At 41.3% G+C, this 15,175-nt stretch overlaps 1 protein-coding gene across 5 annotated transcripts in view; it reads right to left on the minus strand.

The window, feature by feature from the left end:
• Nucleotides 1–4,635: 4,635 nt before the first annotated feature.
• Nucleotides 4,636–15,175, minus strand: part of LOC101991873 (dimethylaniline monooxygenase [N-oxide-forming] 4-like) — a 56,778-nt gene continuing 46,238 nt past the window's right edge. For all 5 annotated transcript variants that reach the window (XM_013352548.2, XM_005363972.3, XM_005363971.3 and 2 more), the window contains 4 exons: nt 12,752–12,939; nt 10,244–10,596; nt 6,005–6,074; nt 4,636–5,339 (listed from right to left, as the gene is read on the minus strand). In XM_013352548.2, coding sequence (XP_013208002.1) covers nt 4,904–5,339; nt 6,005–6,074; nt 10,244–10,596; nt 12,752–12,939 — 1,047 coding nt within the window. In that variant the 3' untranslated portion in view covers nt 4,636–4,903. The remainder of the gene's footprint in view (nt 5,340–6,004; nt 6,075–10,243; nt 10,597–12,751; nt 12,940–15,175) is intronic.

Raw genomic sequence — 15,175 nt, forward strand, 5'->3', positions numbered from 1 at the left:
AAATTACTGCCTGGCCCATTGTCTCTAGCCTCTTATTGGCTAACTCTCACATCTTGATTTAACCCATCTCCATTAATGTGTCCGTCTCAGGCAGGAGAACCACGGCATCTGCCTGACTCTGCTCTTCTTCCCAGCATTCAGTTCTGTCTATTCCGCCTGCCTAAGTTCTGCCCTATCAAAAGGCCAAGGCAGTTTCTTTATTTAACCAATGAAAACAACTCATAAACAGAAGGACCTCCTACACCATTGTACTTTGAGTGTTGAAGTCATGGCATGTGGTACCCACAATATTTAGAGATCTGTTCAAAGTGTAGCATTATCAAGGAGGAGTGATTAAGCAAGGACAGCTCCCTGGAAGAGGCAGTGCCAAGGTGTTCAGGTGGGGGCTTTAGTCACAGGTAAACGGAGGTGACTGGAGGCAAAGGCATTGCTCTTCAAGGCAGCCAGTGAGATAGCCTGGGCTATTGAGTCACAGATCCCTGAGTTCTCTCCTACTTGCTGCCTAAACCACGAAAAAATTATTACTTCTCTCTTTGATTTCTTCTTTGAAAATTTATGCATAGGAAAAAAGCCAGGATATGATATATTTAAGTTACAATGAGCTAATAAAGACATCCCTGTACTTCTCCCTTCCTCTGGGACTTGCAGAGACTTAGCAATAGCATAGATAAAGACCTTTATCTGTGGTTGGTCAGTTTTAGCTGGTTTTGAAGTTGCTCTTTGCACTGGGGAGTTGTCAGTAAGAACTGAGACACATTAACCAGCTGCAAAAGAAGGGCCACTTGAATACTTGAAAACAAATTCTTCTTTGTTAATGTTCACTTGCTGTTGCATGTCAGAGGGTGCTTGTAGGTGGTGGTGATGGGGACCAGGGGAAGAAGAGCAATCCTAGCTGGAAAGTTTTGCAATGGTGAATTCCTGAGAAGAGATAGTTACACCTCCTGTTAATACAACAGGGAAAAAACAACAGTGAATGAATGGTAGTTTTCTAGTATATTCATAAAGAGAATAGAAAATCATTCTGCCACAATCAGCAGTTAATTTACTGGGAATCACACATTTTACACATCTCAGACAGGTGCCCGTTGACAGTGCCACCATTTTCTGGACGATGACACTGAGGCTGAGTAATGAGGCCAAGGTGCCAGGCTCATGATGGAGCTGGGACGGAAATGCAAGTACCATTCTCATTAGCTCTGGTTAGCTCAGGTTGCTCCTGGTTAGTCCCTGTCAGCAGTACACCTGTCTCACAGTGGACTGAGCAGTTACAGTTCTGCTAACTGCCCCATGGATTGTCCTTTACTTAGAGAATAATGTCCTTGCTTGTTTACAAAGCTTAGTTAATTTGAGGTGAGGCATTGATGTTGGCAGAAGAACGAAGATGGATGAAAATGTCAGCCAATGAAGTCCCTGTTTATTTCTCAAATAATGAAATACTTATTTAGAAATGCTTTGTATGAAGTAGTTCTTGGAATAAAAAAATGATATTTCAGAAGAAGCTATCCTTTATTATGAGATATAAAATGTCAAGTGGTAGCTGGGCTCGGTGGCATACTTTTTAAATTACAGCGATCAGGCAGGCTGCTGTAGGAGTTCAAGGCAAGCCCATGCTACACACTGAGTTTCAGGCCAGCCAAAGCCACTACAGTGAGACCATGTCTTAAACAAAAACCAAAACAAAATTGCTCCCCAACACAAAGCCCCACAAAAAACACAAACTTCTCCAAGCAAAACAACATGTGGTTTTACATGTGATAAGTACTTATAATTGTTATTTTTACATGACTTAAAATCATCTTGAAATAGAATTTCAGGGCTAAAGTGGCCTATGTTCATGCCTTAACTTTTTTTTTTTAAATTGATTTTTATTGAGCTCTACATTTTTCTCTGCTCCCGTTCCTGCCTCTACCCTCCCCTTCAACCTTCCTCCAAGGTCCCGATGCTCCCAATTTACTCAGGAGATCTTGTCTTTTTTCTACTTCCTATGTAGATTAGATGCATGTATGTTTCTTTTAGGATCTTCATTGTTGTCTAGGTTCTCTAGGATTGTGATTTGTGGGCTGGTTTTCTTTGCTTTATGTTTAAAAACCACTTATGAGTTAGTACATATGATAATTGTCTTTCTGGGACTGAGTTACCTCACTCACATGATGTTTTCTAGCTCCATTTATTTGCCTGCAAATTTCAAGATGTCATTATTTTTTTCTGCTGTGTAGTACTCCATTGTGTAAATATACCACATTTTACTCAACCATTCTTCAGTCGAAGGGCATTTCGGCTGCTTCCAGGTTCTGGCTATGACAAACAATGCTGCTATAAACATAGTTGAGCACACATTTTTGTGCATGACTTAACTTTTCTGCTATACATTGTAATGTGGAACTGTGAAAAAACACTCCCCTAAATTGCTTTCTGACAGGGTCTTTTATCATAGGGACAGAAATGAAACTATGGCACCACAGCAAGAAAAGAACAAGAACAGAACAGAATAGTATGTGAGCTGTGGTCACTGTGCAGGAGTGAGGTAGAGGAGTGTGAGTGCTTCAGCTCTGGAGCTGCAAAGATATTCTGACTTATCAGGAAGTCAGCTTATACTTAGAGCCACAGTAGGCCAGCTCTGGAGGGGAAGAGCCAAAATAAGACAGTTCTGGAGGCTGGAGTCGCAAAAGGACTGCTCAGTCCTGTAGGGAAAGGTGTCCTGACTTGTCAGAAAGCCAGACTACCTGAAACTGGGTATAGTGGGGCATGCGCTCCCCATAGGCTATAGCAACCCAATTCTTCTGGAGAGCCGCCTCAGCTAAACTCTGCTCTGTTCCTCTAAGGAAACATCCTAGCAGAGCTCTCAGCTTCTTCTTCTTCAGCCTAAGTTGTTACGTCTGTTGCTAACACTCTGCTAAAGAGAAAGCCCCTCTAGAAATGTAGAAATCTCCTCCAGCTCCAGGGAAAAGTTGTTACTTTTTCTACTCAGCTTTGCTTAGCCCCCTTGAGAGTCTCAGCAAGGTTCTTCTGTTCTGCTCTGCTCAGCCTTGTTCAATCTCTGATCGTGAGCATCCCAATGAGGTTTTTCAGTTCAGTTCCCTAAGGGACCTCCAAGCTAGGTTATATTCTGCACTGGCGAATGAAGATCGTGACCCCAGTCTCCTTTGAGAAAAAGATTAATTTGGGAAGGAGGAATCCAGAAGAGTGCCTGCCTCTACCAGGGGTGGGGAGTAAAAGACAGCCCTCAATGGAACAGGCAGAGAGGCTTATATAGAGCTTCTTAGGGGCAGAGCTTTCCCCTCTCTCTTCTTTGGATGAAGAGGGATTGATTAGTTTTCCGTGCTCAGTAATTGGTTAGTTTAGTTGGTCAAGGGTAGAGAAGGCTCTGATTTCAGAGTTAAACTGTGTTTCTTTCACTGGTCCCTTTTAGCCTTTGGCTCTCATCTTAGGATCAGGGCATATTTCTTTTACTGGCTCTGATTCTCGGGACAAAGTGTGTTTCTTTGGTAATGGTTTCAGAGTCAGGGCATGTTTCTTTGGGTCTAGGTTCAGGGCAAATGGTGTTTCTTTCCCTGGCTCAGACCTCAGATCCAGGGTGTGTTTCCTTCACTGGCTCTGGGTTCAGAGTCAGGGTGCTCAGGGATTTGTTGCTTTCCTGCTCCAGTTGGCTCCTTGACCCTACAGGTGTTCCTCTGTGTCTGGGAATTTATGAAAAGTTCACACACAGCAAGATAAGCATAGGAGACTGTTAAACAATATCAGTTGGAGGACATGCCCTCTGGATTTTTGTTGGATTAAACAACTGGGGAATATTGCCAAGGGATTGATTAGAGAAAGAGACTTTATTCCCTCAGGTTTTGATTTTTTGGGGTCATCATGTTTTGCCCTTATGTCCTGGCTAAAGGGTACTTACTGCAAGTGTTAGATGTCTCTTTCCATGGAGACATTTTTCATTTTAGTAATTGCTTTCTTCCTTTACTTCTTTAGGTTCCAGGAAAGTTAACTCATTGTTGCCAGTCTCGGGGGGGGGGGTAGGTATTGCATCACAATTTCCCTCCACTGCCCACATCTTTTAGCTTGATCTCTATATTAAAACTTCACAGGCTGGTGAGATGGCTCAGCAGGTCAAGGCACTTACATTGAAGGCCTGGCATACTACATTTCATCTCTCGAACCCACAAAAATGAAGGAGGTGACCCAGTGTGCCAAGCTTTCCATTGTCTACATCACATGTGCCATGGCACACATATGTTCCTTCCATGCTATGTAACACACATATCCACCATAATAAAAATAAATACAAGAACTCCCAAAGAAGTCAATTTGAGTTCCATCTTGTTTCTAGCAGGACTTTGTTAGAAATAGTCACCATAGGTTAATTTAGAACAACCTTAGGTAGAGGGGCAGACTCTATATTAGAAAGCAATATACAAATGAAAGTACTGAGACCAAGTAGAAAGTCCTGGAATTTTGGTAAGAGACTCCCGGAAATGAACTTGAAAGATATGATGGGAAAGACTGGCGGCATACACAGACGCTTGAGGTGGAACTGTCGTGACTTGATGCATCCCTCACAACCACTGATATCAAACCTCAGCAACCAGGAACTAGGTATCTCAGGTCACTTTCCATTACCACAACAGAATACGTGAAATGGGTAAATAAACGAATTTTATTTTCTCATGATTTGTGAGGTCCCAGGTTTCAAGGTCATAGTAGCAGCTTCTGGTGAGAGATTTGTACTGTGTCCTTACATGGTAGAAGGTTGAAGGGCAAATAAATGCACAGAAATGTGATAAAACAAGAGGCAGTCTTGCTCTATGATGACACAACCTATGAAAACTGACCCAGTATTTGAGAGCAGAACCAGTCTGTTTATGAGGGTGCCCCAGATACTTCCTCCAATGTCACAGTGGGCAGCAACTCATGGATTCTGGGGGATGTACCATAGTACACGGCTAGGGAAAACTCTTCCTTGCAGTTTGTCTTGCACTAATTTAAGAAAAAGTGAAGATTTATAGAAAAGTATAAGAGAGGCAAGTAGGAGAGATGCCCCCCAAACTTTTAAGGAACGTGACAGAGTGGCAGTCTCAGGGGACTTAGGAAGAGTCCGAGTTTTCAGTGGTTTTATGATCCTGTCCCACTGGGTCATGATGGCATTTCTGGCTCCATCCCATTTCCCAGGGCCCATTAGGCGGTATTGGTAAGGGGAACATGGTCCAAAATAAACTTCCCAGGCTAGTCTTGGATCTGTGAGGAACAGAAGTGGGATGTTGGGTTTTGAGCCTATGCACTGAGCGATCTCATCCAGGTAGGAAATGATGTTGATTTTGTCTTCACTAGTATCTTTAATCACACCCCTATGGGCAAAAGAGAGAAGCAATATTCATCAACCAAGCCCTGGTCTACATAATTGAGTTATAAGATTTACTCCTCACTCTCCCATTTTGTTATTGCTATATTAGATCAAACTTTATTTTGGGAATGTTTTCTATGAAAAAGAGTGAGCGAGGGGGCGTTTATTTAGCAAATATATTGGCTAGGGCAAATTCGTTATAGAAAGAAGAAAAGAAAGCATTCACGAAAAAAGCTTGGGGAGTTTGAGCATGACATGAGGCTTAAGTCATGTCTGTCCAAACAAGATGTTGTCAATGAATGAAAGGATCAGAAAGCATTTTATAGACAAGGAAAGGAATAGTCCCAGCTACTGTGGGGGCTGAGGGGGTGAGCATTACTTGTATTCAGGAGCTGAAGCCCAGCCTAGAAAACATCACAAAAAAATTTATATGCAGACAGCACAGGCCAGGATGAGGCCATCTGGGAGTGAGATTGAATTTTGGTGCTCATCGAGTTTAAGGAGTGTGGAAGATTAGACAAACACATCTTGCGAAGTGAGGAGTAAATGCGTACAGACTGGATTTCCTGTGAAAGGGAGGCAGATAGACAGGGTCCGAGGCATGAGCCACAGGTAGTTGCACACAACTTACTAATGTTTTCCCACAGCGAGCTCTACCCTTCTTCATACCTTTTAATGAGCTGCTCCTTTTTCGTGGCTTCTGCCATCAGTTTCTGGGATGGAGGGATGTTACAGAGCCCTGGGAGCAAGACCAGAAGCAACAGGAAAGACATTAGCTCTTCTTCTTAAGTTCTGCATCCTCTCATTTCTGGCCTCTCTCTGCTCCCATCTTGGAAGTTGGTGTGGAACTATATCACACAGTGAACATCCTGGATGCGAAATCCCATAAACTAGGGACCTTCATTGCCTTGTTCTCAGAGGAGTGTCTGGGGCTTAATGCTCAGCTGTGCCGCCTACACCAGACATCACGTCTGCTCCAGCAGTTGCTGGAGTTCTTCCATACCCACTTCCACGTTCCTGCTTCTCCCTCTTAACAAACCTATATTCCATTGTGTAACACTCCTGTGTGGTTCTTGTGTGTGTGTGTGTGTGCGTGTGTTCAAGACATTTGTTGTTTAAAGGTTGACATTTAGAGCCCCACTTCTGTAACCCTGCGAGGTCAACTGTGTTAGAGGAGGTAGTTTTCTTATTGGGAAGTCTCCTGTGTGGCCAGTGCTCAGCCTCAGAGGTGCTTTCTCTGGCATGCTGTGAGGACCATCTCTGTTGTAAGGTGATCCAGGAATCTAGGGTAACTAGGAAACTGAGTACTTGTGAGACACTAAAGAGAACCAGCGTCTCATGACCTTAGTTTCTTCAAGGCATGGAATTGTTCTGTGATGTGTTTTCATGCTCTTCCCAGGTGTAGCGGATAGGGGTGAGCTTGCTTCAGATTATCCATTGTTGCTTCAGTTAAATGTTTAAATAATCCTTTATATGCTCTCTGGGAAAAATGTTTTTTTTTCTTTTTTTTTCTTTTTTCTTTTTCTTTTTCTGCCACCTATGGCTGGTCCTTGTGATTGTATACAGGTTGAACTCTTGAGAACTTTACTCATATGACCTCTCTGTCATTTGCTCTCTCTCTCTCTCTCTCTCTCTCTCTCTCTCTCTCTCTCTCTCTCTCTTTCTCTCTCTCTCTTTTTCTTGTTTTTTGAAACATGGTTTCTCTGAGTAGCTTTGGCTGTTTTGCAACTCAGTCTGTAGACCAGAACAGCCTGAAACTCTGACATCTGCCTAACTCTGCCTTCTTAGTTCTGGGATTAAAGGCTTGTGCCATTACCACCAAGCACCTTTCTTAACTCTTAGACTATAACCTTTCTGAGGATTTGATTAGAGCTGGCACGAGACATTAGTCAGCCTTATTTATGGGCTCCATCCTCCCAGGTGTCACCGCTTCTAGAGAGGTGATAAGCCTCCTTCTTAGGACAGTTGCAGACCTTGAACCCTGCCCCTGCTCATCTTAATTTTAGTCTAATCTCATGGACTCTGACCTTTCTCTCTCTAGCAGCCTAGATCCTAGCATCTAAAATCTCATTCTGGGGGCTGGAGAGATGGCTCAGAGGTTAAGAACACTGGATGCTCTTCCAGAGGTCCTGAGTTCAATTCACAGCAACAACATGGTGGCTCACAACCATCTGTAATGAGATCTGGTGCCCTCTTCTGGTGTGCAGGCATACATGGAGGTAGAATGTTGTATACACAATAAATAAATAAATAAATAAATCTTTATAAAATCTCATTCTGTCCCTTTGGTTTTTTTTGGAACTCTAACCTAGCCTACTTTATGTAAGGAACTTTACCCTTAGCTATTCCCTCCCCCCCCAGCTTTCCTTACTGACCTCAGATACTTGTGACCTGGTTATCCACCCTGTCCATCATCCTATTCTGACCAGTCCTGCCTGCCTGGTAAAAACTGGCAACCCTAAGGTATGTTGCATTATCCTCAGAGTAAGGTCTGACACATATCTGTGCTGGGTTTTCTGCCAGGGTTTTGTTATCTTGTCAAAAACGAACAAGACTGTCTACTGAGCTGCCTGTTAAAAGCTCTCTGGTGGACTGTGCAATTACTTACACGGTATGAACCAATCCAGTTGTGTCTTGCCAACTGTATCATTTGAATAAATATTTTACAGCTCATTGTGCACCAACAACACTAGGTACTAAAGTGTCTTCTGTGGTTTTAATGTTTTTGGATAGTTCTGTGAAATCACTTTTATTGTCTTTTAAAACAATACAAATTTTTGATAATTTAATGAAGGCTTTGATTCCTTTCCTGCAATATAAGGATCTCATAAGCTTGTCTTATCCTCTCCTTCCATTCAAATAGGACTTTTGTAGTCAGGCCTTGTGGTGCAGGCCTGTGATTTGAGTTGCTCAAAGTCTGAGGCAGGAGAATCACAAGTCAAGGCAGCTTGAAAATTTTAGTAAAAGCCTGTGTCAATAAATAAATAAATAAAAGCTGAGAATGAAGCCCAGTGGTAGATTGTTTGCCGGGCACATGCAAGGCTCTGTGTTCAACTCCAGCACTACAAAACATATTAAACAGAGCCACCTACAGAGTCAAATAAATAAATAAATACAAATTGAATATTTATTAATTTAAGAGAGCACAGACTGCTTTAAATATACTTGTTATTTTATGTGTATGAGAGTCTGGCTCTATGTATGTGCTGGATCACTTGAAATTGGTCATAAGTTGTCATATATGTATTGGGAACTGAACCTGCATTTCTTTTTAATGCTTCAACCCAAAGCATGGGTTTTCAATGCAGGTTGGTGTCTATTGCAATTACAGTGTGACATTACTTGTGATTGTTTTTGTTTATTAAGGTTGTCTGTTTGGTCCCAATGTGAATGCTGTTTATATTCAAAAACAACACAGCTGGAGTTCTTTAAAATGCTTGCCAACTTAACTGGTGTGGTAAGATGCCAATAGTAAGAGCTACAGTTATTGCCTAGTGAACTTTCAAGGTGCGTCCAGTACTCTGCTAATTGCTTTTTTAAAAAGTACCCATTTAGAAAATCCTTAAAAAAAATACTATATAGCCGGGCGATGGTGGCGCACGCCTTTAATCCCAGCACTCGGGAGGCAGAGGCAGGCGGATCTCTGTGAGTTCGAGACCAGCCTGGTCTACAGAGCTAGATCCAGGACAGGCTCCAAAGCCACAGAGAAACCCTGTCTCGAAAAACCAAAAAAAAAAAAAATACTATATAGATGAAAGACCTGAGCTCTTAAGAGATCTTTACAAAGCTAATAAGTTTCAGTCTGTGACTGGACCCCACAAGCTGCATCTCCATGACCTTTAGCTTCTTGAAGCAATAACAGACAAGGAGTAATGACCAGGATCAAATTTTTTATAAGCATGTGTGAACAGTTACGAGACAAGATAGACAGACAGGGAAAATGATGTGGGCATGGGATCTGGTTGAAGCCTTGCACCAGATCAGAATCAAGAATTCCCGCACAGCTGATTGAGAAGTCAAGGACAATGGCACTGGGTTTTGATCCTACTGCATGTACTGGCTTTGTGGGAGACTAGTCTGTTTGGATGCTCACCTTACTAGACCTGGATGGAGTGGGGGAGGACCTAGGACTTACCACAGGGCAGGGAACCCTGACTGCTCTTTGGACTTGAGAGGGAGGGCGAGGGGGAGGGGAAGAGGGAGGGATAAGGGAAGGGGAGGAGGGGAGGAGGTGGAAATCTTTAAGTAAAAATAAATAAATAAATAAATAAGAATTCCTGCACAATTAACAATTGCTGTGAAGGTTACTTTTCTGAAAAGCCAGATGTGTGTACCTTACTTTGTTCCCAAGAGCCTTGTTTGATAAACTCCAGGCCTGCTTCATACTGGCTCATCCTGAAGTTCTTTCTGTGGTGAAGCCAAGGATCTTTTGATCCCTACTTGCAGGTCTTTGGGACTGAGAGAACAGCTTAGGCTGCAGGCTGCATCTCTGCTCTACCCCACCTGATAGCCACTCTCTCGAGACCTCGAATTTCATCGCAGGATGTATTATTTCAATGTCATTCTTTGGAAGCAATATAATATTTCGCTTTTAGTGCCAAAAGGCAAGACTGATCTAGAGTAGAATGGAATCTTCAAACATCAGTTAATCTAAAACATTTGATCAGCTCTGTTGTGTAACTTCATTCCATCCACAGAATCAGATAGCTTACCTTCAGTCGGATGGAATGACATAGACACATCACATATAATGTAGCACTCATATATGATTAATTGCTCATTAGTTAGCATCTAGTATTTTATATTACTTTATATTACTTTAGCTCATGTCTGTTTGACCAGGTAAATGGCAGGACAGTAACTTTAAGATTCGGTTGATGCATTTGTGTTTAAATAGAGCAAACATACCTTTGAATACTCTTGTAGCCCATCGTGCCTGGAGCTCTGTGCCAGCTAAGATAGACCCCGTAAGGCTGATCAAGCCAATAATGGCTAATGTTGTTCTCTCCAAATTTGGGGGAAAGACTCGCTTGTATAGTAAGATCCTCTTTGTACAAAGGCTTTTGAGAGGTTCTTCAAAAAAGGGAAAAGAAAATTCGTATCCTGTACAGAAGATCACTGCATCAATGTTGACTTCTGTTGTCCCATCTTCAAAGATGACAGAGGATTCTGAAAAATCCTTGATGCCAGTTTTCATAGTGACTTTCCCACAGAGGATGCAGCTTGGTAGCTCATCATTCACGATAAATTTTAATTCTTTCCTTTGAACGAGGAGAAACATATTCACTATAGTTACCTACAAGGGACCTTAGCAAATGATTTCTTCAGTCAGTTTTAAATTATCTGCCAAGCCAAGGAAGTGAGTTGACCAGTGTGTAATATGAAGTTGGCAATCTGATAAACAATAACTGTGTTTATAAAACATGCTGTTTCCGTGCTCTTTGTAGAAGGCATGTGGAAAATGACTCTTTCCTAACTCGATTTGCCATTCCATTTTTAAAAATTACACACACACACACACACACACACACACACACACACACACACACACCAAACATGCATAGAGAAAAAGAAAGAGAGAGAGAGAGAGAGAGAGAGAGAGAGAGAGAGAGAGAGAATTTGCAGGGACTGGGTTCTCTCTCCTGTGTGTTCTTGGGACTGGACCTGGGTTCTCAGTTTTGACAGCAGTGAACTTTACCCCCAGGCAGTGAACCAGCACTTTCTTTTAACTGGATCCACTGGAATTCACTTCTAGAGCAGTCTTTTGTTTCGTTTTCTTCCATTTTTTCCTTTTCCTCTTAGGAGACTGAACGAGGGCCTCACGCATGCCAGGCAAGTGGTTTACCACTGAGCTATACCCATAGCACAGAAACGCTTAAAGTATAAATGTAGAATATACAACTGAAGATTTGATAATCAGCTTGGGGTTCCATATCACCCAGGCCCCCCAAAGTTATATTAGGTCAAGAGGATATCAGTAGGAAACTATTTGTGTAAAATAAAAACTATTAACCTATTTACACGAATGGCTATTTTTGTTATTATACAATCACATGAGACACATGGTCTTTATAAAACTGACAGAGGTCACACTGTCATTGGCCACTTACTTTCCTTATATTTTAAAATAGATGTTGCTGAAGAATATTTGAGTTAGGCATATATTATAATCACATTTAATGACATCACATGAATTGAAAGTTCTTTTTCTTCCCAATATATAATTCTATAGAGTAATATATCAAGAAATATTATGTCAGGAACTCCCGGTTTCTGGAGTTATTTCAGGAATTCCCACCTCTAACCACAGTCAGAGCAGACATTTATCCTCACACACAGCGAGAGTGAACCATCTGTGGTCACTAATGCTGTGCACACTGCATTTCTGGGTGGAGCACTTTCAAGAAGCCTCAAAGCCAAATCAAATTTCCTTTCAAGTTGGAAATGAAATTTTAATCCTTACCTTTATTCTCGAAACATTGTGACTTTACTATTGTTGTTACTAAACAGAGAATACGCCTGTTTCAAGAACTGCTGTGGAGCTTTATGGGCCGTGTCCCAGGGAAATAAGCTCATAGCAGGAGGAACTAAGACAGTGCCGTGTAAGACAGTGTAGTTATGGAACATGTAAAGTTCTGGATAATACAGAATGAGGAATGCTGACTTAAAACTCCCCATCAGAAATCCCAATGAGACTCACAATGAGAAGCTCACTCGCTCCAGTTAGAATGGCTATTGTTTTTCTGAAAACACGTGGGTGAAGATATGGAAAAAAAGGACTACTCACACTCTTTGTGGGAATGTAGACTCTGCTCCATCCAAAACGGAAAAGAGCCTAGAGAGGTTCCAACACCACCAATAACAAAACTAACCAAAAAACAACAAATTAAAAAAAAACCAAGACTACACAGCATCTGTCTATCTCACTTCTGGGTATAAATCCAAAAGTAATAAAACCATCATTCCAAAGAGATGCCTGCATGGCCTGTTTTAACTGTGGCATTATTCACAATAGCTAAGGTATAGTCAGCCTCAATAATCACCAACAAATGCATGAATAAAATGACACACCACACATACACACACACCCCAGGGTATTTTCAGCCTAAAGAAAAGTGAACTGTTTCAGCTCAGAAAAGGTGAGAGACTTGAAGAGTATGTTACATAAAGACTTAAAACAAAAAGGGAACTTGTTGCACTTTCATTCCCGTATGTGGAAGCTAAAATCAGAATAGTGGCTACTAGAGGTGGGGAAGACATCAGAGAGAAGAAGGATGCAGGAAAAAAAGGAGGTCAGCTTTGAATAGCAGATGCTCTATGCATGTATGGAACTCTACTGACATGTGAACTTTGTATATATTAGTAAAAATGGTGAAAATGAACCGAAGGTTTCCCATGAAATGAAAACTTAAGTACCCTTTTGCAACGCTTAATCCATAATTCTCATGGTTAAGTTGCTTCTGTGTACGCCAGTTTATAAAACATGAAGGCAGAACGCGTGCAATAAAATTATTACATCTTCTTGTGAGCATCATATTGAAAGGGTAGCCACCACCTGAAGAGCGGCTTAGAACCCAGGCACCACTTCTAGTGCTGAGAAACACCTGGGAAGAAGAACAAGAAGGATAAACACATATCAAACACCTCAAAGTACTTTTTCCTTGATATGTTTCAAATTATATTCTGGTTTTCTAATACAGATGACCATATGACCATATGTTATTGTTGCTATTATTACCCTAAAACACATCACTTGATTTATATAGTATCTTCATTATATTATTTATAGAATTATGAAAATAGAGTTGTAATATTTGTAGGTATCAGATGCTTGTCTGGCTATGTGTGTTTGTGGTCTACATGGGTGCGGATATGTGTGAGTGTGTATGTACGTATGTGCAGAGACCAGAGGTGAGCCTCTGGTGCCATGCATCCGGAGTCATCTACCTGTTTGCTTGCTTGTTTGTTTTTTGAGTCAAGATCTTTCACTTGCACCTGGGGCTCAAATATCAGCTGAGGCTGTCTGTCCAGTGAGCCCCAGGAATCTGCTTCCCCAGAAGTACACACAGGCTGGCTTCTTGTGTGGTCTTGAGGATGCAACTCTGATCCTGATGTTTTTGTGGCAAGCATTTATTTGTGTGACTAGGCTAGCTCTCCAGGCTCTGATCTGGAGACTTTTTTTAAACATATGAATAATAGAGAATTAAAAGGTTTAGAAAAGCAATTGTATCCAATTTAAACATAAACCTATTCGTTGAGATCTAATAGTTTTCCTATAATACACACATGTGAACTAGATCTCTAACTTGTGAGTTGTTCAGTATTTCTAAAATCATCTCACATACTTAAAAATTAAATATTGCTTTTATATTAAAACAAAGAACACATCTGATTTCTAGTAGATGAGTTGGAGTTTGTTGTAGTTTGAATGTAATTGGCCCCCATATGCCACAGGGAGTGGCACTATTAGGAGGCATGGCCTTGTTGGAGTGGGTTTGGCCTTGTTGTAGGAAGTGTGCAACCTTGAGTGTGGGCGGACTTTGAAGTCTCCTATGCTCAGACTACACTCATTGTGTACACAGGCCTTTTCTGTTTTCTGTGGACCAAGATGCAGAACTCTTAGCTCCTTCTCTAGCACCATGTCTGTCAGCATGCTTCCATGTCCCCCATGATAATAAACTAAACCTTCGAAACTGTAAGTCATTCCAATTAAGTGTTTTCCTTCATAAGAGTTGCTGGGTTACCTAGCTTCTCTGGAGCTGTGGATTGTAGTCTGGTTATCCTTTGGTTTACATCTGTTATCCACTTAGGAGTGAGTACCTACCATGTATGTCTAGGTAACAAGGAAGATCCTAGAGGGCTGCATTAATCTCCCTGGGAAGGGAAAATAGATGAGATCTCCTGGGTAAACTAAGGGTAGGGGATAGTAGAGGGGAGAGGATGGGGATAAGAACATGAGGGAATGGGATAATTGAGTTGGGGAAGGGATTGAATGGGAGAAAAATGAAAGAGATATCTTCATAGAAGGAGTCATTATGGGGTTGGGAGAAACCCGGCACTAGGAAAATTCTCAGGAATCCACAGGAATGACCCCAGCTAAAACCCTAAGCAGTAGTGTAGAGGATGCTTGTACAGGCCTTCTCTGAGTCTGGATTTTCCCTGGTGGCCCAGAGCTAGCAGAAATGGTACGTCCACCATTTTGAAATTGGAAAGAGGTGGAGCCAACATCCAGAGTAGGTGCAGTCAAACTGTTTACCATTTTAAAAGCTCTTCAAGACAGTAGAGAATTACAGACAATGCAATAGGACAGATTCAGACATAAAAGACCTCTAAATGGGTCACAATGTTGAATAAATGTATGGAGGCTTGAAAGAAAAAAGATAAAAAGTATAGTGATTCATAAAATAAAGTTAATGCTTTAAAAAAGTGTAAAGTCTTTAAAGAGACAGAGTACAGATAGTCATAGATTAAAAAAAAACCAGCCACGTAAAATGGAAAAATTCACAGAGAGTCTGGATTATATATATTATTGTGTTTTCTTTAAATTTCTTGACTGTTAAGGGTCTAAGTACAGAAAGACATTTCATTGTGTGGTCTGCTAAGCTAATCCAGCATGTATATTATAAAGGTATAGTGTCTTCAGAATTTGGGTCTAAAGATATGATGCTTTGGAAAAGAGGTTCTTCTTTTGTTTTCACAGAAGATGACAACATGTGGATTGCTTCTAGACCAATATGATATGATAAACCATGTCCTCCTGAGAGGTTGCTGTGTGCATCCTCAAAAAATTATTTTGCCCAACTGCTGACTGAGAGGAACCTAGCAAACAGGATACACCAT

This window comes from Microtus ochrogaster (assembly GCF_000317375.1).
Source record: "Microtus ochrogaster isolate Prairie Vole_2 chromosome 6 unlocalized genomic scaffold, MicOch1.0 chr6_random_2, whole genome shotgun sequence".
NCBI lineage: Eukaryota > Metazoa > Chordata > Mammalia > Rodentia > Cricetidae > Microtus > Microtus ochrogaster.